This window comes from Trematomus bernacchii, unplaced genomic scaffold, assembly GCF_902827165.1.
Source record: "Trematomus bernacchii unplaced genomic scaffold, fTreBer1.1, whole genome shotgun sequence".
In the NCBI taxonomy this organism is placed as follows: domain Eukaryota; kingdom Metazoa; phylum Chordata; class Actinopteri; order Perciformes; family Nototheniidae; genus Trematomus; species Trematomus bernacchii.
This window is the reverse complement of record NW_022987547.1, coordinates 14151050-14175874: the sequence shown is the minus strand read 5'-3', so window position 1 is coordinate 14175874 and position 24825 is coordinate 14151050. Positions and strand designations below refer to the sequence as shown.

General features: G+C 42.4%; 1 protein-coding gene across 1 annotated transcript in view; it reads right to left on the bottom strand.

The window, feature by feature from the left end:
• LOC117476759 (potassium channel subfamily T member 1-like) overlaps window positions 1-24825 on the bottom strand; it is a 69325-nt gene that overhangs the window by 2253 nt on the left and 42247 nt on the right. Inside the window, 17 exon segments of the mRNA XM_034123486.1 lie at window positions 4686-4770; window positions 4878-4940; window positions 6877-7171; window positions 7623-7772; window positions 7861-7944; window positions 8149-8250; window positions 8409-8520; window positions 10927-11061; window positions 11428-11499; window positions 14167-14339; window positions 14473-14578; window positions 15531-15732; window positions 16425-16654; window positions 17219-17368; window positions 18499-18607; window positions 19169-19277; window positions 19406-19469. Of these exon segments, the coding sequence (XP_033979377.1) occupies window positions 4686-4770; window positions 4878-4940; window positions 6877-7171; window positions 7623-7772; window positions 7861-7944; window positions 8149-8250; window positions 8409-8520; window positions 10927-11061; window positions 11428-11499; window positions 14167-14339; window positions 14473-14578; window positions 15531-15732; window positions 16425-16654; window positions 17219-17368; window positions 18499-18607; window positions 19169-19277; window positions 19406-19469 (2241 nt within the window).

The following is a 24825-nucleotide window of genomic DNA, read 5'->3' as shown; positions in this document are numbered from 1 at the left end:
AGATAGGAGAAACTGTGCATCAATTTGAAAGAGTCGCCATGTGGGATTCAGCTGCTTTCTGAATCCCCTTAAGAGCACAAGTCACATGAGCTGAAATTCATATTTTCCCTGTAATTGTCTATTATTTCCAAAATAATAGGCTGCAGAATTGTCAGGGACCGTTCTTTTGAAGAGGAATATTAAGAGCTGGAGTCAGGGACTTTTACATATAATTGAAGGTTTGTTGCATGCAAGCCCTTAACAAATGAGTTCACACAATGCTGATGAAAGGCTCGTTCTGAACTAGATGTCCACTAGGCTTTAAGAGGATGTCTGTGTGCATCATGCAGAATGTACATATAGCAAGCATGTGAGTGGGAATGCTCCAGTTTTGTTGGTGGCGTTTGCACCTCTTGCTAGTTTGCGATTACGGGGATGAATAACTCCAACAAAAGGGTGATGTTCATGGATGTATAAAGAGAACTGGATACAGCGTTGAAGGCGGGATTCCGTTCAATCCTGTAAAATTTGCTCAATGCGGCATGAAGCCAAAATGCTGTAATATCTCTCACAGGCTCCGCCCTCTACTGGACTCTATGGGTACTCCCATGTATCCTATTCATGCACGCATTCCTTCACTGAGACTTCCATAGCCGGCCCCTGGGCGGGCCTACCTGAATGCGCGCGCACCCATTGCATAAGAGGCGGCCTCGCCCCCTCACTGCTATCCCTTTCTCTTCAGCTAAGCAGCATAGAGTAACTGAGTGAAGAGAGACGGACAGAAAAGCAAGAAAGAGAAGATTTTCTTTAAAAACGAACAACTATGGACTCACCTGCGGAGCGCCCGTGTCCTTCGTGTCCGGGTTCTATCGAGGGTGACGATCCCCATACTCGGTGTATCGAGTGCCTGGGGTCTGACCACGCGGCGGCTAACCTGACTCGATCCAGCTACCTGCACAGAGTGGCGGTGTTCGAGGGGTGCTACGTTTCGCCGGTGGAGGACCCAGAGCTCAACGTGGTGGAGATGGAGGACCTCGAGCAGGGAGTGCCCTTCGTCTTCGCCATCCCAGCAGCCCGGACGGGTCCGGGCATCGGAGAGGGGGACGACGATGATGACACCTCGTCATCCGGGATTTCTGCTGACCGCCAGGAAGGCCATCAGCAGAGGTCGGCTCTTCAGGACTTCTCGGCGGTAATGGCTAGGGCAGCGGAGCGTGCAGGCTTGCCGCTTCCCCCACCAATACCTCCGAGGCCGGTGAGCCGCCTACGCCAGGGCTTCTACGGCCCGGGCCGTCCAGCACAGCCGGCCTTCGTTTCGCCCCCCCCCCTGCCGGACATCTGGCGGGTGTGTGGAGGCCACGTGGCGGCAGCCACTAAAAACGAAGGCTACGGTGGCTACTTGGGCAGGAATCCTCAAGGTGGAGGGCCACTCAGACACGGAGTGTCCCGGTGTGCCCCCGCTGGAGGAAAGCCTAGCGGCCCATCTGCTTCCGCAGGCAGCTGGGTGGGCAGGGGGGAGAAGGCCCCTTCCCCCGCTGCCGCGTGACCGAGAGATGCTTGATTATCTGGATAAGATATTCAGGCTCGGGGCGCAGATGGCGGCGGCGGCGGCGGCCAATAATCTGGGTGTGTTGGGAGTGTCGCTGATTTCCCCTCAGCAGGACGCTCCCGCCCCCCCCGTCTGAGCACGGGAGTGATTATTCGGACCGCTGCGGTATGCGGTAGCCATACCGTGGACCAGATTATTCATCTGGCCTCATAAACTGCTTTATGCCTTTCCACCGTTACGTCTCCTGGGGAGAGTGAGGCGGGAACGTCTGTCAGTCATCCTGGTAGCACTGGATCGCGTGGGGGCGCCGTGGTACGCAGAGATGACACAGATGAAGGTGGGCCAGCCCTGGGCGCTCCCCCAAGTTTGGGGGGTGATCTCCCAAGAGGCAGGTGCAATCGGGGCGTTACCCACTCTGGGCCACCCCCTCCAGGCTTGGCTCCCGAGGGGGACAGGCTGAGGCAGGATGGATTGTCTGATAGTGTTATTCAGTCTATCCAGGCAGCTAGAGCGGGATCCACCACAGCCTGTTACAGGCCAAAGTGGCTGGGATTCCAGCGGTGGTGTGAGGAGCGGGGAATAGAGCCCCTATCTTGTGAATTGGGATCTATTTTGTCGTACTTACAGTTGTTGGTGGACAGAGGGCTTGCTCATTCCACAGTGAAAGTGTATGCAGCAGCCATCTCGTCCTGCCATGAGGGATTTGGCGGCACGTCAGTTTTTGCCCAACCGCTAATGTTGCGGTTTTTGCGGGGGGTCAGCAGGCTGCGCCCAGTGGTGCGCGCCTCTGCCCCGCAGTGGGACCTGCCGCTGGTGCTCGAGGCTCTGGTCACATGACCATTTGAGCCTCTGGAGCTCTCTGCCCTAAAAGCACTGTCATGGAAGACAGCGTTGCTACTTGCCTTAACGTCGGCCAAAAGAGTGTCTGAGTTAACCGCTTTATCGGTGCACCCGATTTGTTTAAACATCCGGGGTGACCGAAGCGGGGCGACACTCAGACCGAACCCCTCCTTTGTGCCCAAGAGCCTAAGGAGTACGTTCAGGTCGAGGGCTATCCAGTTGGGGGGTTTTAATCTCCCCCCCATAAACGGACGCAAAGAGCTTTCAACTGATTGCAATGTATTCCCATCGGCGGCGGTATTTGACGCTCAGGGAAGCACCGCATCGGTCCATGTCTCAATCACGGGGTTTGTCAAGCAAAGCGGCTGGTTTAGTCCGAAACGATAGCTGAGGATTATGGGTAGTGTAGTGTTTTCTGCCATCCTAAACTCCGAAAAAATATTTGTTTCTCCGAATCAAAGGGGAAAAATACAAAAGCATTGTACACAATTTAAACCAATCAATGTTGTGTAATTAACAAGTATAATCTGGTGTTTTTTAGTTGATGAGTAGTGCAGATATCACTGTAAAATCAATCGACAGTAAGGAGTACTTACTTCCGGGTGTAAAATTCTCCGTTATCCAATGGGAATGGACGCTTACATTGCCTTTAACTGCCGCCGACATTGGACCGATCATGGGACCGATGCGGTGCTCCCCTGAGCGTTCGCACCGGAGTACTTTTCCCCGTACTTTTCCCGTTTAGTTCCGTTAGTACCCCTTATTTTGCGTTCACACCAAAAAGAGTACTTAGTGCCGGGAACTTTTACCCCCATTTTTAGTGCCTGCAAGAGAGGTGGTACTATCCTGGGGAGAAAAAAGTACCAATTTCTATTGGCTGGGCAAATTGCAAACCACGCCCCGTAAAACTCTGTTTTTTGAAGCCACCATTGTATTTGCTGGCATTAGCATTATTAGCATTAGCATTAGCCCCGCGCACCAACGGAGAGAGAATAACTTATGGCAACACAAAAAAAAACATGGGAGCGGTGGAGTGATGAGGAGGTGTCGGCGTTCTGGCGATTTACTCGGAAAGCTTCAACTGAAGCCAGTCCCCAACTCCGGGGACTTCCAGCCGGGAACTTCGGGTGGCAGTATACGCCGTGAAGTGGTTTGCGGCCTGCCAGTAAACCCAAAGCAGAAGAAGAAGAAGTGACGTCACCGGCTTCATTTGCGTAATCTTCCCTCAGGGAACTTATTCCGGTGTGAACGCGATCTGTACTAAGTGCCATGGGGGTACTAAGTGCCAGGCACTAAGTGCCGGCACTAAGTACAGCAAAGTACTTGGTGTGAAAGCGGCTATTGCAATCAGTTGAAAGCTCTTTGCGTCCGTTTATGAAGCTGAAGGAGACTCGGTGCGTCACAACTGCACGCCGAAGGACCCTGACCAAGCGTCGCTATTGGACGATCAGGGAGTGAGACTGTGTTGTTGAGACAAGAAAAGCCTTATTTTGCAATGTTAACGAAAGGGAAAAATAATGTGTGTATTAAAGGTGGGGTATGTAATTTATTTCAGAAACACTTTTTGTTATATTCCATGGAATGCTCTTAACATCCCGATAGCAATGAATATATTAAATGCTTTGACAATAAATACATTAAAAAAAATTCATCTGTGGAAGCCGTAGCGCTGTAAAAAGCACGACCGGCCCGGCTAAAATAATTGGATGGCCTACCTGCCTGTCAGCCTTCCATCTGTGCACAAACTTATCTCGTGCCCCCATTGGTCATGTGCTCGTTCGTGTGTGTTGGAGGAGGGGCTCTGTAAGGAAGTCTGAAGGAAGAGGCAGATTTTTTCCGGTTGTGTATTTTCAAATTCTAGCGCACTCGAGCTGGTTTCTCCAAAATGACATACCCCACCTTTAAATCTTTCATTCGGATCCACCCATGGCCAAATCTATACCTTTCCACCAAAGTTTCGCGCGAGACTGCACTAACAAACAAACAACACCAAACCGAAAACATTCTTGACAGAGACTCTAATTTGTCAAATGAAGTTAAAGTGACAAAGTAATATTAATTTTTTGACATCACTATTGATTTTCTTCAAATTCACCTTGAAAAAACAGCTCTGCTTTGATTGTCACTTGGAATAATTTCTGACAAGATTCACACAGTATAATACATTTGCAAGAACACCCACAAATAAGACAGCTTAGAGAAAGCTGAGAAATAAACAGAAGCAGTGGTGACTCAAATTTCCCCAGATTACCGTTCTTGATAAACAACACACTCGCCCACGCACACAACAGGAGCGGCACAAAAGAGAAACGCTTACACAACGTCATTGAGCTCCAGCCTGGTGTCAGGAGAGGGGTTGATCAGGACGTAAGACAGGGTGTTCTGGTGATCGTTCTGCTCATCTGAAACAGGAACATCTCCTCAATCAGAAAACTGGATTAGTTGGGTTTCTATTATGCAGTTATGATATCATTTCTAATTGCTAAAGGACTGTGATTTATGTCTTTACCTTGTAGGTATCCCAGGTTGACTCTGTTCATGACGTCGCTGGCTGTCAGGTTAGTGAGGTCTTCTGCACAGTAGAAACAGACTTTTTAACCTGTTAAGCCCTGAGCCTGTTTTTCAGGTCTCAGGCTCGAAAATGACATTCCCAGAACAAATGACCATATCTTCCCTTCTAAAAGGGTTAAATTAATAATCTTTTTTCTCAAAGTAATGATAAACCTGTGAGTTGGATGTAGAAAAGTCAGAATCAATATAGATGTTTTTTATTTTAAAGAAAATTCAGATTTTACATAGTAAAAAACTGTAAATTATAGTGTCCGTCCAAAAATTCTTTTTTACTTATAGTGAAAACTACCCTTGGATGATGGTAAGGTAGACTAAAAGCTTTAGGAATCCAAAGTACAACATATAATAAGTACCCTGTATCAAGATTGATGCAAAACAAGTGAAATTTGACCTTTTTAGAGAGATTTAGCAAAAAGAAACCACTTCTGGGGTCATTTGGGTGGATTTTCCATATCTCTGGCCCCCCTTGGTCGATTTTGATGGTTGACACCTCTTTCTGACCGTTATAGCCAATAGAATCGAAGGGGGAGTCCCCCACACACACTCATTGTGAAGAGAAAAGGTGGGGGCTTCGCGCATGTAATTTTGCATCAGAGTGAACCTATCTCTAGCTTTGACATCTGGAAACGGAAAAGCAGTTTTAATGCTTATGGATTATGGAAATCATTTCAAAGGGACACAGACACATTGGATTAACCTATGGATTAACTTCAGCAGCGTTTTTATCGTTTTAATGCCATTGAAAGACCACTTTGGAGAGACTACAGAGCCAAGGTAAAAATGTTAGCATTTTTAGCTACCTAGCGTCACCTGTTTTGATGTCCGTTTTTGCTTATAACGTCGCCATTTCTTATAATTCAGTGATAATGTGGGTACCCATCGATTCTGTGTCACCTCACGATGTGAAACGATGTCATGGATGTAGAGAAGAGATAAATAATAAGGTTTTGTGAGTGATTTTCGGTGCAGTAAGGTGTAATTCAGAGGCTCAGTGTTAGCATTGTGGGTTTTCTTTTAAAAAATAAATAAAAATGATCAGTTAGATGAGTTTCTTCCCGTTACATGGATATAAAACATTCATAGTTTATTAAATGAACATGCCCTCAGACACTGTTTCCTGCAAGATGTTGCGGCAGTGCCCCGGTACCGGGGTCTCTCGGGCTTAACAGGTTAAGGTTCTACTCACGGTTGTTTTAGGGGTTTTTCTTTGGGAATATATATTTGTGGTTTTGGCTGATTTTGGGGCAGGATAAGGAAAGATTGACTGAAAAACTGAGCAAAACTGAAAAAATAATGGGTAAAATTAAGATTCAAAATGAACGGCTATTACACATCTTTAGGGATTTGAGAGGATTCCTTCGAGACTGGTATGTAATGTCTATTTTATTTACAGAATCCATTGTATGATGTGGTTTTACGTAAATGCGTGAATTAACGTTGGTGGCTAAGACAAAGTCAACTTTGTTTCATCATTTCATTTTCATAGTTATTTTGTTAAATAACTACAAATAAACTTAACACAAAAGGTAAGGACATTTGTGTTAGGTAGATTATTTCTTTGTTGTAACAATGCTTCTTGGCAATACATCTTATACCGTTGGAAAGCCTGTATATTTACCTTTCAAATGGTGCGACATTTGTGAGGAACATGCATTTGTGGGATGAGCAGCAGAGTATGTTGGTTGCCCATGAAAAATGTGGCAATTCTCCTCTGCAATGGTATAATAAAGAAGTTGCGTCTAAACAAATGTCCAGATAGCCATATTAAGATCTTTATGACAAGAGGGGGTGGTGCTCATTGAAAAAACTGCCGCTTTTGTCCACAGGGGCCGCTAAAATCAATACAAAGGTTCCATTCTAGCTGCTTAAATCAGAAGTATTACACTTTTTGGAAAATGAAACCTCGCTCTGACCAGTTGCCTCATGACCTTCCTCACCATATCCTGAGGTGGGGAGGCCCAGATGCCTCATGCGGTTGCGGACCAGCTCGGAGAGCTCCTCCCTCTCTGAGCGGCGGTACAGGTTGAGGCGCTGCTGGGCGATGCGCTGGCCGTGGTCCCGGCTCGAGTCCCGGCTGGACCCCTGCCACCTCACGCTCTTCTTACTCAGACGCCGGGCCCACTGCATGCTCTTCTTCCTCAGCAGGGGGTGATCTGACTGGTCGTTGCTGCGAGACTCCTCCCCTTTCTCCTTGGTGTCCTCACATTCGTCCACACTGACTGACACCTGAGACTGAGGCGGAGACACAGGAAGTAACCTTTACATCACCTTCAAGTGTGTTTACGATAATAATACTTCATTAGTTACTTCAGTAACATGTTTTATATGAATGAAAATACTCCATCGCACAATCTGCTCCACAAATCAGAATTGCTCCAAAATTAAATGAGTTCCTCTTTGGAAAATGGTCACCTTTCTCAAAGTCCATGATGATGTCTTAAAATATCTTGTTGTGTCAGTATATTTTTGTTGTCATGATATTAAACCTATTTTAAAGGCTTTACACAAATGTGTCTACCATTTTTGCATGAAAAATTATTTAAAAAATGTATCTATTATCAAGCTTTCCACTATCTATGGACTACTTTATAAGTTGTCATATAATTGCAGCTCAAAGCTTCCTTTGCAGAGTTAGCAAAGTGTTATTGCATCAAAGCTGGATGTTTAGCTTGTTACGACTTACATCATCATCTCAGGATCTCACCTCAGAAGTTGGGAAAATGTGGGATTCTGTCCGATAGATCCCAATAGGAATTTCGGCACTCGAGGAGCAGAGTTTCTGGAACAGTCTGCCATAAGTACTGATCCACAGATCTTCCTCTGTTACCTTCATCTGGAAGGAGGAACACAGGGGTAAACTATGGCACTGTGTTAGATTATTAATTCTTTCTTAGAGATGTTTTTTATTTGATTAAACTCACAGCACAGAGGTATCCGGATCCTGGAGTGGTGTCCAGCCCCAGCAGCAGCCTTGCAATAAGGATCATGTAGTCCTTCACAAAGGACTGGAATCACAGAGAACATTTGACATTAACAGACAAAACAAAACATTTTGGTTTTCTACCAATGACTGAACACAAGAGGGCACTTTTGCTTCATTCTGCTTTGCTTCTCAGTTTCTTCAGGTAGTACTGCTGCTGTAGGATTTCATTTCTTTACCTGGCATTGAAAGTGTTATTGGAGGAGGTTTGCTGTAGGTGTGTACCGACCTGATACAGCAGGGTGTCCAGCATGCTGATACTGAACACTCGCCCTGCAGCGAAGGGTAGGCGAAACATGAAGGCCAAGTTGGAGCCTTTATCACGCTCTTTCTGTGTGGGAGAGCCAAGACACATTGAAAACAGCAATGATTTTAAAGGTCTGTCACTTTTCTGATAGAAAGTCAGAGGGAAGTGGCAAACATAAAAAACAGTGGTACAAAAAGAAAAACACTCTCTTCTGCAACTCCTTTCACCATGTTGTGTGTTACCTTCTCAAGTTTGGACAGGGCCAGTGAGTAGCAGTCCTTTGCCCTGAACTGCATGAATCTCATGTTGGAGGGATGAGTTAGCTCTGTGATGATGCTCACACTGGGAAACAACCTGGAGAAAGAGAGAAGGGTGTTCATTTACAAAAAAACGATGTATTAAACGTATCTTACTACAGCCACAGCATTCTGGTTATGGCCAAAGTCACAACACCTGGGCTTTATATGTATATATTGTTATTGTTGCATCTTACTTGCACTATTAGGTCACATTCACACCTAATAGTCCGCTTCTTTGGTGCGCACCAGACACGAGTTTGTTACATTGTTTAATTTTCTAGAAGGTTCAGTTTCCGTTCACATAAAAACTCAAAAGGACTATACACTTTAACACTAGAACCGCCAGAGGTCGCTTTACCAATTCATTAAACTTCAGTAAGGCTGACGTCTGTGCCGAAGTTTCTTTGAAAGTGTTTAACTGGATGGATAGCTAGCTCGGTGATAGTGAGACCTTCACAGCGACACAGAGGATGAAGACTTCAGTGGATAAATGCGACTTATACACCGAAGCAACTTATATGTTTTTTTTCTCTTAACGACACGTTTTTTGACAAGAGAGACTTATACTCAGGTGCGACTTGTAGTCCGGAAAATACGGTAATGTTATCTTGGCAATTTCATAGTTATTCTGCAATTCTGTAATATGTGTATATACTATAACAGGGACGTGAGCAGTGATGTGGTGATGTGACGTGAGCAGTGATGTGGTGATGTGACGTGAGCAGTGATGTGGTGATGTGACGTGAGCAGCGATGTGGTGATGTGACGTGAGCAGCGATGTGGTGATGTGACGTGAGCAGCGATGTGGTGATGTGACGTGAGCAGTGACGTGGTGATGAGCAGTGACGTGGTGATGTGACGTGAGCAGTGACGTGGTGATGAGCAGTGACGTGGTGATGTGACGTGCAACGTGGATGTTAAAGGACATTGAGTGTTTGTTGTCCTCAGAATAAATGCCAGATGACATAGGAGATGCTTCGCTGTCAATTCTTCCACATACTCTATTGATAACGAGTCACCTGCAGTTGTAACCCGTTAACACATTGATGCTCTCTTGTTTTTTGATAGATTTTACACAATTAAAGTGCAGAAGAGTGCAGCTTTTGGTTTTGGTTTATTTTATAAAAGGTCGTTTTTATTTTCATTTTTCATTCTTTGTAATGTTCCTCATGTAAACAGTATATAATCATATATTACTTTTTCAAAACGTTTAAAAAGTTGTTTCAATTCAAATGTAAACTTGAGTGGCTGTAGATCTGTCATTGTCATCAACAGTTTGTGTTTGTTACACTGCTTAACTAATGATAAGATAATGGTGAAGAAATGATGAGTTAATGGGTATCTACTGTTTTTGATGCATTACTTTACTTTGGGGGACACAAACTGCTTAAGGAACGTAAGGTAATCATTAGGTAATGGGTAACTACTCTTTTTGATGCATTACTTTACTTTGGGGGACACAAACTGCTTAAGGAACGTAAGGTAATCATTAGGTAATGGGTAACTACTCTTTTTGTATGCGTTACTTGAGTTTACCATACCCAAACTGCCTAAGTAATGGTAAGGTAAGTAATGATGACTTAAGTAGTAACACGTGAGTCGGATCCCCCTCTACCAGTCGATCCAGTGTGGGACCCAAGCCAGCCGAAGATGGCCGGTTTAAAAGTGCCCTGCTGCAGCGGACCATTGCTTCAATCAAAGTCACCCAGGAACGACTCATTAAGTAACCATTAGCTATCTAGTCGTTCCTTATTCACTACTTAGTAACTAAGCACATTTTGTGTCCCTTATTGTAAAGTGTTACCACCTGTGTTCCCCTGATCCGAACACCAACGCACTAGTCCACCGCGCCACAGCCTCCCTGTTACACTTTTCATTTCCAAGACAGTATTCTTATTTCCAAAATGTATGCATACATGTATGACAACAAAGCCTCTTAATATTTGAATAATTTACCAATATTTACCTAACTTTGATTTTCAAATTGCTCTTAAGAAATGTCTTAAGAGAAATCTACGTCAGATTCATGATGTGTTCTTAATGATTAGTAGCCAAATCGACACATTTGACCGAAAAGTATTTGGGTACTATTTAAAAGAAATCAAATTTTTATGCAGAAATATAGTTTTTTAGCCTCATAATTATGTAAGGTATGTATTCCTGTTTCTTTCTGTTTAAACCCTATTCAACCTAATACTTTTAACTGACTCTAAATATCATGCAATTCAATCTTTAAATGGCCATCACATTAGTAATACATATACAAGATTCATACAATGATGTTTTTCTGTTTCTTCTAACTGTTTCGCTGATAACACCTAAACCTTTTATTTTGAAATCATTTTAGCAATACTTCTGTCGTCCAAACATGATTTATACAAGTTTAAGAACAAAGTGATAATATACCATGCCATTCATAATATATGATAAATTATAATTGTGATAAAATCTGCAGAATTACCTGAACATGGTCTGCACATTGACAATAGTTTTGGCATCAGCCATGTAGTCTTCTTCGGCACTCATTGTACTCTCTTTATCCACAACCACCAAATTATCAGCGTAGATAATTCCACACTGCAGCAGGCTGTCCAGACTGAAACACACACACACACACACACACACACACACACACACACACACACACACACACACACACACACACACACACACACACACACACACACACACACACACACACACACACACACACACACACACACACACACACACACACACACACACACACACACACACACACACACACACACACACACACACACACACACACACACACACACACACAACAATAAGTATCGCATCAGGACATCAATTTTCCTGGAGCATGCTGCACATCCAATTAAATCTCAGATGAGTACATAATCTTCTTCAACATGTTGAATGAATGTTATATATAAAAGCAATTTGAAATGAAATGCAGAAGCTCATATGACAGTCTTACTTGTCGATGGTCCCAGCCATGTAGTAGACCATAGGAAAACAGCAGATGGCCTCCAGGAAGTGATTATCCGGCCTGCAGGAAATAAATAACATATGATAGATTTATTTATAAATAGATTCATTTTATAAGGAGTGATGAGCAGTTCTTTATTACTAGTCGCTTGGACTACTGCAATTCTCTTTTACTGGTCTCCCTGAAAATAATTGCAATTAATTCAGAACGCTGCGGCCAGGAAACAAACACAAAAAAGGGATCACATTTCCCCTGTGCCGGCATCACTGCACTTCAGAATGAATTTGAAAGTGCTTTTAATGATTTACAAGGCTTTACATAACCTTGTAACCACTACATACATCAGTGACTGACTTTCATTTTATAACAATGACACTCACATCCTCCAAAGCCTTTCTTTTCGAAGTATTTCACCAGAAATCTGGATCCCATTGGATCTGAGATGAGGAAACTCCATTGGAATTTGTAAAAGTGAATTAAAGACCATCTTTTTATTTTTAATACATAATTTATTCATGTTTATTGATGATGTACAAAGACTAAATTGACTTTTTTCTAGTCTTACCGCTTACAAGAGAAAGCCTTAAACATGATTAAGAAAAGATTTGTAATGAGTATATACTTGAGGCTTTCTGCGTTTCTTTTAATCCCTATGCTATTTGTTGCATTTCTTTTTAAACTTGAAATCATGTACAGTAAAATAAGGAAAAGACACAATTGTGACATCTTGAAAATAAATATTATTTATATACTTTTTTAGCTTCATGGGCTAGTCCAATGTAAGGCTTATTATCAAATGCTTCCATGGTCATGCTCCTTCACTGCTGAAGGAATTTGTTGAAAGACATCAGAAGGCAAAACACACAATAACCCTCAACAAATGATTACTGTCAAAAACCTTATTTGGAACAAAATGATGGAATTGACTACCAACTAAATTCAAAATACAATGCAATTGTAATGTTTTAAACAGAAGTATTAAGTCATGGCTAAAAGAGACACACTACCACCATAGATCCATATTTTATTTTTTAAAGCCTGCTGAAGACAGGTGTTGTTCTTTCTTTTTTGCTACAAATATTACCCACAGTGCATCTGGTCCTTGTGTGCTATGTTTCTGTGATGTCAGACTTATATAAAAATAAACAAACACTTGTGTAAAAATGATGAAATAGGTGCTGTTTTACTTTTGGTGTTGTATACATGTTACTAGAATAGAAGTTACGAAACAAGATACTGCAAAATATTTGGCATGGAAACAGAAATAAACAATGTTAATGCACCAAAAGCCAAACAAATGCAAGAATTACTTGTGAATTTTGATCATCAAGTAAATCAGTAGAGCAGATTTAGCAAACTGATCTGCTGCTCAACTTCATTTTGGTGTGTGTGTTTACGCTAAAGCGATGATCCGTCTGGTGCTGAGCACACTCAGAGAGATTTAGTTGCTTTATTACTTCCTGCCCCCCCCCCCCCGACACACAGAACAACTCTTCATGCATCTGTCGAGACCCAAGGCTGTCGTAAGCGCTCGAATAGAAAGTGTGTGGGTGTTTGTATTTGTGCGACACCGATGGAAGGGGGGAGGGAGAGCTGCATGTGTGGGGGGCAGAGAGTTTATTGTTATTTGTGTGTTTCTATGAGAGTCCTGAGAGCTCGCATGTGGGGGCTCAAAAGGGACACATCAGGGTTGCCGATGAAAGCCCGCTCGGTGTTCTCCAAAGAAATATTTTACTTCATCTTTTTATTTATTTTTTTCTCCGCTTGTAGCAATATGTAGAATTGCAGTTCAAGGCAATGCAAGTTGCTATGGTTACTGTCTGGAGAGTGCAGCGTTTTATTTTTCTTTGTCCTTCAAAAACACAAGTTACTGTGAGTAGCAGCAGTAACCTCACATCAGGGCTAACAATGGACCTCCACAGTCTTGTGCCACACCGACGGAAGCTTTCAGAGAAATGATGTTTCCCTGAGTGAAAGGTTGAGAGAAAAGATTGTGTGTGTTTGTGTGTGTGTGCCATTGATTGAAGGATTGGTAGATCGTGTTTATCCATTTTCAGACAAAGAAACACAAGTCTATAAAGGATACAATGTTAAAGCTAAAACACTATAGTCCCAAGATCTTATAAGTAACAACAATACATTAAACTGAACTGGAGGAGGCATGTGGCGCAGTGGATAGAGCCTTGGTGTTGGGATCAGGGGGTTCAAACCCTACTGCAGTCAGCATGTTGTTGTGTCCCTGAGACACTTCACCCTAAATTGCTCCTGTGGGGATTGGCCACAGTATTGAGTATGTAAGTCGCTTTGGATAAAAGCGTCTAACAAGTGACATGTAATAATGTAATAACTAAAACAAATCTTGAAATTGAAAATCACGTCACCAAAATTAAAAATATTACGAAATATAAAAAATCATATTATTTCAAATGTTACTTCAAATCTTTTACTGTTCCAAATAAAAGCCATAATCTGATTGTATAAACTTCAATATTCCCTTAAGGCACTTTACATTGGTGGACACTTGCCCTATTATATTGAGAAGTGTGTGTTTGTTTTCCTGTACTCATTGGAACAAAGTTTTGAAAAACAACCCATTATGTGAGGACATTTATGGGTATGAGGACCTTTAAAATGAATAAAAAATTGTATGTCTGTGTGCGTGTGTGTGTGTGTGTGTGTGTGTGTGCGTGCGTGCGTGCGTGCGTGTGTGTGTGAAGGTGAACTCACGGATTATCCAGCAGCAGGACAATGGGGTTGAGTTCTTTCCTGGGTCTGTAATAAGCTCTGAGAGGAACGATAAAGTTATAAAGACCGTTCCCTGCTGTTTCAGCAGACACAATGATGAGCTTGTTTTTAAAACCATAAGCCTTAGCATCCTCAAAGCTGTTGTGCCTGCAACCCTGCATAAGAAACAAACAAAAAAACAGGTATTTTAGGTTTGCGTTTCAGTCGTGAAGGAGAAGGGAGAGGAGGATAGGAAATGATGGAGGCAGTAAGTAATTGAGTGACTAAGTTGGAGCAGCGACTGCCCACCTGGTCCAGTCGTAGGCAGCAGAACGGAGCTTTCTCTGCCAACAGATGGCACAAGGTGGGCGAGCTCCCGATGTACGGAGAGTTGGGGGGATAACCTTTCACGTACCTGCAAACAAATCCAAAAAGCTTGAATGACACATTGCATGGAAACAGACTGTGTTTAAAAAAGGATTTCCAGTACCAAAAGAAAAAGCTGGTTTCCTAGAATTCACCTAGTCATTTATATGACCTTTAGAAATAAGATGTCAGTGCACTCAGGTTTTATTGCATGCTGGGCAAACTATTCAAAGAAAGATACCAGGTAATGTCTCCTTTGTAAAGATAGTCTGAGAGGTTGCATAATGGGAAAACACAACAAGATTAATTTAGATATTGATTCATTTGATTTGAATTTTGCAGGTTTAGCATATATTAAATGATTGTTGTTTCAATTATTTTAGGCTCTATCAGAAATGGGACAGCATTAATTAATTGATGTGTAGAACTATAAACAAGTGAAACTTATTTACATAAACTAAAAAAGCAAAAGTATGATTACTTGTGCAGAAATATGTGCCCCTAGGTTACACTATTTTATGTTAAAATAATACATATTGATAACACATTTTTTACTCAAACTTGTATAAACAGATCTTACTGTATGTTGTTTGTAAAATGTTAAACTGCTATGTAACAAATAATTACAGCTATTGCACACATGAAGGGTAGATAAAGCTCAGTATGTCCCTAGTAAGCAGGATTATATAAGATGTACAGGTAACAACAACAAGCAAGTTACAAGCACATCCTATTTCTACTTAACTTCTAAACTACTCGTTCGTTTTCATCACTGGAAGAAAATGACTTAAAGGTTATTAATAATAAAATAACTGTTACTGTAAGTAATCAGAAGAAACTACGTACAAATGTAATTTTCAACACAAGAAATCTAACTGCAACGTCAGGTAACTAGTCTTTCTGCATTCAAAGTCGATGTTATTATCTAATAGCCTGCATTATCTGCTCCTTGTCATTTTGTTTTTAAGGTTTGATTATTAATGTTCAAACAGAAACCTTACTCAGTAGATTTCTCATCTGTGAAGACAGAGTCATCTTCTGATTGGTCGCTGAGAAGGTCACATGGCAGAATGGAGGAGGAGTCGGCGATCTCCTGAACTGGAGCGATGCTCGGCCGGCGACCCCCTGCTCCGTTTACTGAGGGCGGGACCAGTTGACCCCCATCAGGGGGACTCGTGTTGTGAAGATCCATGGCAACAGTGCCTGTAAATGATATTCTCTCCAGCTTTATATCACACATAAGGAACAACTCATCCCTCAGTGAATGCCTGAGGGGACACAGCAGAGCTCACTGTGCCAGATGACAAAAAGGCACACAAAGAGCTCACAGAGACACAGAATGATACAAAGATGCTCAAAATGACCACAAAGAGACCCAAAATGGTCCAAAAATGGCTACAAACGATAGAAATAGCTGCAAAGTCACTACAAAAAGACCCACCCACTCACATATTGAGACATAAAATGACATTAAAGACACACAAAACAATTGCAAAAAGATCACAAACAATTACAAAGTGACATTCATCGACTATAAGAATATACAAAATGAATACAGAAACCATTTTCTTGACAAAGATACAACAAGACATACAGTACAGTAACTTTAAAGAGACATAACATCACTTCATAGAGACGCAGGAAAACTCAAAACAGTTGAAGACAATTGCAAAATGACCAACTACAAGGAGACACAAAATAACTACAAAAAAAACAAAACAATTACAAATTACAAATTACAATTAAACAAAGTCAGACACATACTGTACCAAAAAGACACAAATACATGATCAGAAAACTACAAAGAGATGCACAATAACTTCTAAGTCTGTGTATATTTCTCCAGTTTAGGTGATGTGGGGTCTTTTGTCCCGTAATGCTCCTGTGCCTCTCACCCATGCTGGCGATGATGCTGTGCACAGGAAGCTGCGAGGGTCCGTCGTACAGCCCCCCCGCTGGGCGGCCCTTCCTCTGCTCCTGGTTGAAGATGAAGGCGGAGTTCTCCTCCTTGGTGATGTTGATGTAGTAGCAGGTGTCGGTGGTGGCCATGATGTGGCGGGGGCCGGGGTTCAGCAGGATGCTCTTGTTGTCGTCCTTCTTTATCCCGATCAGACACACGCCGTACCTGCACCACACACACTCGCTGTTAGCATGATATACTTTAGGATAATATACGGATGCACCGATACCACACATTTTCAGACCAAGTACAAGTACATGTGAGTACTTGCCAATACCGAGTACCGATATGAGTACTTAATAATACCATTAAAGGTTGACTTTTCACCCCTCCTCTTCACAATTTAGAAGAGCTTATTACACGGCTTGGTTGAATACTCAATTAGCTCGAAAGCGAATTGAGTATTATTTATTGTTAATAATTCAAATGATATTTGCCTGGAGATCTGAAAATAAGACTCAAGGGAGTCACTGTGGGCAAAGGAAGTAAATAAGAAGTAAAAATAAGTCTCAAAATTCAAACTATTTTTTCAAACGACACAAGAAAGGGTTTTCTTGTTATGAAAGAGTTAAATTCAAATGTTGCAGCACTGAGATGAATATATCACGCTTTAGACAAATAACTCACATATTCATACAAAAGAATAATCTGACAGCCATGTAACTGTCTCTGTACATTTTCAACTGTTCAGCATCTGAAGAAGACGCTTTAGCTTACATGTCAACTCACTTCTTGTGAGCATGAAAGGAGGCGTATGTAAAGCTTTTGCCATTATACTCTCCAAAGAACTTGCTGTCACACACTCGGATGTGGTACACCTCGTTTCCAGAGCAACAACCGTACATCCTCTGCCACTGCTCCGGAGACTGCTGTCCCTCTCTGCATTGACACAGGGAAAACACATACACACATACAACAGATCAATGAGCCCAGTAGTTTTTAAAGGGTTAAACCAATTTGACACATATTCATGAAGTCATGCTAAATCATTATCCTACTCCAAAAACGTTCCACATCCCCCAAGACCCTGTGGGTTTTCTAACACCTTCCTGAGTCTCCGGGGTTCTCTGACTCGGCATGTCTGTAATAATGTTGTTGTAATGACTTCTGCTAATAACCGTAATGGCTCAAGTGCTTTTATTGAGTCTGATGGGCTGCGAGAGATGCTCAGAACAACCCTGAGGTAGGAGTTTATGTACTTGTTTCTAAGCAGTAATTTATATTAACATAAGAAGACTTATCCAACGTGTGGCACACTCACTGGTTTCCCTACTGTAACACAAGGTAAGAGACAAAAAAAAGCCTGCTCATTATTATCAATATCTCCTAGACTCTTTTAAATGTATTGACCATGAACCTCTTTGATGACCCTAATTTAATTTCATGTACTCCAGGATGTCCACACATGCAATGCAAACTCAAAACAGCATAGTATCTTAAACATGTTGTAAAGCTAAGTAATGACCTTTCCATTTAATAATATCGTATTGTTGGTCTTTTGGTGATTCCCACACCTTAACACAAACTAACTTCCTCATACACAATCCACAATCACAAAGCTATAATATTCATGCAATCTCAAAGCCTGTTTGTCTTTATCGAATACAAATACAACAAGCTTTCTATTCTTAAGAGTTGGCAGGAACAAAGAAAGTGCTGCAGCTCAGTGAGTCCCCTTTGTTGCAGTTTCACTTAGTCACTGACATCAGCTTTTAAAAGTGATCTGTCTGCATGCTGTGAAAAAGAATAACCCATTTTCCAGCAGAGAGCTTTTCACACTGTTTTACAAAGAACACATCCAAAGAAATCCATTTAGTCACTGTCTGTTTTATCTTCTTGCCTCATTTGAATCTCTCTTGACTTCCCGTGCCTTTTGTTTTGCACAGGGTTATTCACCTCTCTGTGCCAGTTCCATAAACACTTCTCTTTACTTCATCAGACATAAACATGTGAAGAAATGTTAACTTCACACTGAGAAGAAATCAAAAAGCCAAGCTAAGATGGCTGACCGTCCGCGGGAGGTGTGCACGAGGAGCGTGACCAGGGTGGAGGTGGCGGGACACACACAGTTGAGGGCCAGCATGGCGTACTTGAACTCCTCCTCACACACAACATGATCTGAAAAAAGGCAAAGACGTAGAAGTTACTTAGCACAACATTTTCCCTGTTTCCAGTCTTTATGTTAAAATTAGCTAATGAGCTTTCAGCTCTTGCCTCATCTTTAATCATGCTGTTTTTGACCACTTAGTGACGTTTGGGGATTATACATTTGGCAAACTGTAACTGTTGTTGGTAACATACTTTATCTGGTTTTTCCCGGTTTATTTTAACAATGTGATTGCACCAATCTTTCCATATTGTTGCATATCTGCTGTAAGCTAGCTATCTAACATTTATGAAAACAGACTAACTCTGCCAACTGTGACAGAGACAGTTTGCGTTGAGTTTAGAGCTTCTTGCATTCTTCAAGTTGGTGAGGAAGATTGTTCATTTGCATGTGTTTTTATATTTGCATTGTTTCTGGAGTGCAGCGTGTTTCTCCTAATGTAATTGTTTTGCTGATGTAGCACTGGTCGCCCACCGTACATATACTGTGTAGGCTTAGAGTAGTATAATTTTCATATCTCAGCTCTTCTAGAAAACGTTTAAACATCAAACTGATAGTAAAGTAACTTTTACCTGCAAATTTCACATGAAACTTATTTTCAGGTTTGAGTATCTGAACATAAAGGGGGCAATTGGGAGCAAAGTCCTTCACAGCCCAGGCTCTCAGGATGGTCTGATGGTCCTGAGGGAAAACAGTCAAAGATAATGCATTATTAAAGTAATCTCCTCTAATTAATTGCTAACTGTCCTGATGACTGACAGCATTAATGACTTGGTAATTGTAAACAAATGAACGACAACTCTTCTTACCGCTGCCATGCGATCCACCTCGTTACGACTGCTCAGAATAAAACAGGCCTCAGCGTCATCCATTCTGCAGAAACAGTAAAGTCAAATTCAGCCATGACCTTGAACCAAACAGAAGAGACAACAGAGATATCCTTTGATTTAATATTGAATGTAACGTATAGACGAACACACAAAGAGCAGCCTGATATGCTCTGCCCTGTATATTTTGGTCTGTAAACGTGGAGCTGTTTTTGCATATGATTATGACAGACAGGAGAATGAAAAACAAGAGTGGGAGGATTGAAACGGTGCCAGATGCAGGATGTGAGTGCGACACAGACCCTGTCCTCCACTTCTAATTGCTCTATCACAAACCTGCCAAATGTTTACAGTGAAGTTATATAACCAATTTCAGTGAAATTAATGTTTGGTGTATGGTGCTCCACAGATGATTGTACCACTGTTGTACAAGACTTAAATGCCATTTTCCAATGCAATTGTATCTTTCCTTGTTGTTTCAGTCAGAGATGGAGTACTCGAGTCCTGGACTCGGACCCGATTTTCGGGACTCGCGACTCGACTCGTGAATTCTCGCGCACGATGACTTGGACTCGGACTCGTGAATTTTTCCCTGGAGTCTGATGTCCTCTATCCTGGCGTGTGCACCGGCTGCGAGGCGAGTTCACGTACTGGGCCCCGCTATTCCAGTCTAAAGATGTCTAGAGACACCCCCCGCATTGTGCTGTATGCTTTCACACATTCTGCTTCCACATTGGAAAAGAGCAGCGCAAAATGCTCGTTATGTGAAAAACAGATTGAAGAGAAGGCTCCGTAACACATTACTCTAAGGATTGAGTTCAGACATATAGGCTGTCTTGAACACTATCATCAGAGTAATGTGATCTAATAAATAAATAAAGATTCAGCCGATAACACGAAAGCACATGGCTACTTAACATGCAGAATGACGTCATTTTGCATGCTAAGTAGCCATGTGCTTTCTGGGGCTTAATTTTTATTGATAGAATTTCAACATTCACTATAATATTTGTAGCGTCCCCGGCTGAATGATGGTCAGACTCTCTAACCGATGGTATCTGTTTATTGCACACCCTTGCTTGTATACAATCATTACCAACGTAAGCGCTTGTGCCCTTATCAGCCAGGTGCTAAAAACCGAATGCAACTATTTAGTATATGTTCATTTATTCGTCATCTATCCGTCATTATCGGTCATTATCATAGACTGTATATATAAATGGACGTAGTGTCCGTGACGTCACCCATAGGATTCTGCAGAGTTGCCGAGAAGCCCTTAGTAGGCGGAGTCGGCCACTAATGTCTCGGCCCGTGAACACAGCGGCTTTGGAAGCTTCTTCCAACGCTTCTGCCCATTCACTTTGAATGGGGTGACGTCACTTTTCGCCGAACTGCATTGTGGGAAGCAGAGCGGAGCTTTCCTGGCGTTTCAGGCAGCAAAAGTTGAGCAATGTTCAACTTTTGAAGCTTCTGAAGCTTTCGGTGGAAGCGTCAGCCAATCGAATCATATGCCAGTACAAGCTCTAGCCAATCAAACCGCTGCTTGTGTGTCAGGGGCGGGAGATTCATGTGATTGGTTGTTGGTCGAGCTTCAGACACGCCCGCCGGCAAGCTTTTTCCAAAGCCGCTGTGTGGACGGGCCGTAACTCCCGCTTGCTCCAGCCTGATCCAAATAAGGGCAAAGAGGCAGAGCCGAGGCGGGACCTGCTGCCACCGAGCTGGAAGTAACAGAGCTAGCTCAAGCTAAGAAGCTAAGCTAACATGAAATACATGCATACTGCGTGGCACTTTGGTTTTGATAAAACAGTGTAGTTCCACTATATAAACGTTACATTCATAATCAAACGAGACAATCTGCAAGAGAATTAGCTATGTTTTGTTATTCTTAATGCTTGTCATTCACACGTTAATAAAATAAAATAAGTACCGATACATAGCAGAACAATTGTGGCAATGTTCAGCTTAATAAGCCTTGTTCAACATAATTTATTTAGCTAATACTACAGCGGGCTGCAGGCGAACCAAGTCCGCGTTTCGCTGCATTCCTTGATCTCCAGTTATAACGCCGGACTCCACCGCCGGGACGCTAACGGAGCCGCAGGGGGCTAGCTCCGGCCGCCGGGACGCCGGCTGGAGCTAGCCCCCTGCGGCTCCGTTAGCTCCGGCAGCCACCACTGGGATAATTGGGTCCCCTTTTAACATTTGCTCCCGTTTAGCATCATGGGTGTCATAGCCATAGACTATAAAAGTCTTACCCAAGGCTGAATCATAAACTAAACTGTATATGTATATATGTATAAAGGGTTACGTCCTTAGCTGGCTAATAAGCTATATAACAAGCTAAGCTAACAAGCACACAAACACCTGCTAACGGGGTTAACATGTATAATATTATAATTTTAGACTTCTTGGAAGTTCTGTTAGTACATTCAACCGCACAGCACGACATTTTAATTGTCTGGTATTTGTAACAACATTCGCTAAAAGGCACATCACCACGAACACGGCTAAAGGGTCAAGTACAGTAACTACAACTAGCTAACGTTGTAGCCTAACAGAGTGGACAAGTTGCTGTTAGCTGACAGTGAGGCACGTGACCACGCCCTAATTTATGCAAAAACTTTAAGACCTAATATAAATAAAAGGGTCGCGTTATTCACTCAACAATTAATAATCATTAAGGTGGAATCTAACTATATCCCGAATAATTTTTATTGCATCCAGGGGTAGAAACATGTTTATTTCTGCTGTAAAGTTGGGCATTTTAACATGGGGGTCTATGGAAATTCATACTTTCTGCAGTCATCGCCGATCGGCCAATAGATGAACTGCAGTTTGTGGCACTTCCTTATTGGCCTCCCGGCTCTGGCCCAGAGTTTCCCGCTTGGTCATTATCAGTGTTGGGTGTAACGCGTTACCAAAGTAACGGAGTTACAGTAATATATTACTTTTTGCTGTAACGAAGTAATGTAACGCATTACTAATGAAATATGGGTAATATATTACCCGTTACAATTCTCAGTAACGCAGTTACAACACATATTAACCCGAAATGATATGGTGTTTTGTTTTTTAAGAATGTACCAGCATCGCGAGACATTCCGACACCAGAGAAAAATTGTGCGGGTAGATTAGTAAACCTGGTGTTTACCCTTCAGGCTTCGTGTCGGGATTGCATAGGCATGCATTGCACCCCCAGTTGAATGTTATGCACCCTCTATTCAAAAAAGAGAACGGAGCGAAAAATACAAACAACAAATTGTGTCAGGTGCGCGTGACCTGCTCCGCTGCGCGTGCATCATTTCCATAGTGCTAACACATCTGTGGATAATCATGTATACGAAAATGGTTCGCAACCATAACTAAACGCCAGCAACACTGCATCTACTGCAGACAATAGCAACAGGTCAGATGGGGACATCACGTTACCCTCTGTTGTGGACACTAGCTTACTCCCGCCTGACTCGCTGCCCTCGCCCTCGGAGCAGCAGTTTTCGTCGCCCGAAACTACGCCGCCCCTCTGCGGCCCGCTGGTGCCAGGATACCACGGCAAAACAGAGCCTGCCCAGGTATATCTAAACAAGTACCCGCCTGCACAGTGGGGTAAGGCGGTCATTTTGCAGCTCGTGGTATAAAAATAGACAATGGCTAGAATATTCATGTAAAAATAGTGCCATATTCTGCCATGCCTGTAGAAATGTTGGGTCAAAAAGAATGCATATATAATAGCACAGATGCCTTCACCACGAATGGCTACAAAAATATCTCATATCCCAAGCTTATCAACAAGCTAATGTTGCAGCTGAAATGTTCTCCAGGTCACAAAGTCAACCTCACATGATGATGTGATACCAGTTTTCAAGCATAGTAAATATTCTCTTCCCAGAGTATATGATGGGACCAAGGTGATGATGTAGTACATGGTTTTAATAATACTTTTGCATTTCAATGTTTGCCATTTCAAACCATGAGCTTGTTCAAATAATATTTGCCTTGATTTACAATATGTTCTAGTACAGTTTTGAAGCTTTTGTGCTTTTCTTTGCCATAGTCCACTTTGGACTATATTAAATATTTCAGGATTGCACTTTTAACACACTTGAAATGTTCTCACTTGCTTGGTTTCAAAACATAACAAATGCCATAATATGTTCATTGGGGACCATAACATCAATGATATTTTTCATTGCTGTTGCCGACCACTATTGCTCATGTAAACCTACTACTGCTGCGCCCCCTGCAATCTCAGATGCACCCCAAGTCATTTTGTTTTGGAACCGGGCCTGTACATGGCCATATACTAAACAAAATACAGAGCCCATTCCGTGTTCCTGTTATTGTTTACTTCCTCTCTGCCTTCTTCTGGTGATTTATCTGACGTCTTTTAACCTCTTTTCCTTTCTCTTTCTTGATCCTCCTTAGCAACCTTCACTATAGTCAGGGGTGCACATATCTTTTTTGCCCAGGTTCTCAAAGGAGCACCTGGAGATGTTGCTTGGTGCGCATCCTTAAAATGAAAAAAAACGGACCTTTTGAGCGGTACTTGACTTTATGAACGCGGGGGTGGGGGGAGGTGCACTAGTGAGCATGCTAGTGAGCATGCTAGTGAGCATGCTAGCTAGTGGCGAACCGTCAGGGCCTTCAAGGTATTCAGAGAATACCCTGGAACACTCAGATAAAACAAACAAAAAATCGATTTAATTATATAAATAAAATGTAATAAAATGTAATAAAATGTATATAAAATGAATAAATGAGAATCGTATCTGTGTTGTTGATCTGTAATATTACAGTGTTACGTTGATTTGTTGGTCCTTCTCGGACCATGCACTACGCATTTCAGTGGTTTTGTGTTAGAAAAGAAAGCAACCAATCAGATCTTGTTCTGGGTCTCTGGGTAGAATATCCTTCAACCAAGGTATTCTATATCCTTGATAGAATGCCCTGGCCGTTGCACTGAATGAGCGTACATTTGGACTGAAAGTTTGATCAACCAATCATATATTGATTTGTAGCCAATGGGCGTATTCTTTCAGAGTTTCCCTCGGTTCCAGGGTACTCTAGAAGGCCCGGTAGTTCACTGGCTCGAGACAGAGGATCTAGATGAATGCGATGAAGCAATTCATGCCGGTTTATTGTTTTTAACGTTGAAATGGCAAGTGCAACAGGTGAAGATGAAGTTGTTGCGGAATTGTTGTGAGTACCGTTTTCAAGACGACAATTCAGTGTTAAGACGGACATTATAACGCCGGGGGGGGGGGGGGGGGGGGGGGGGGGGGCAGCTGCGGCGGGGGGGTGTGTGTGTCTACAGAAGGTCCAGTTGTGATAGACACGGTTCGCCACTGTAGTGAGCATGCTAGCTAGTGAGCAAGCTAGTGAGCATGCTAGCGAGTGAGCATGCT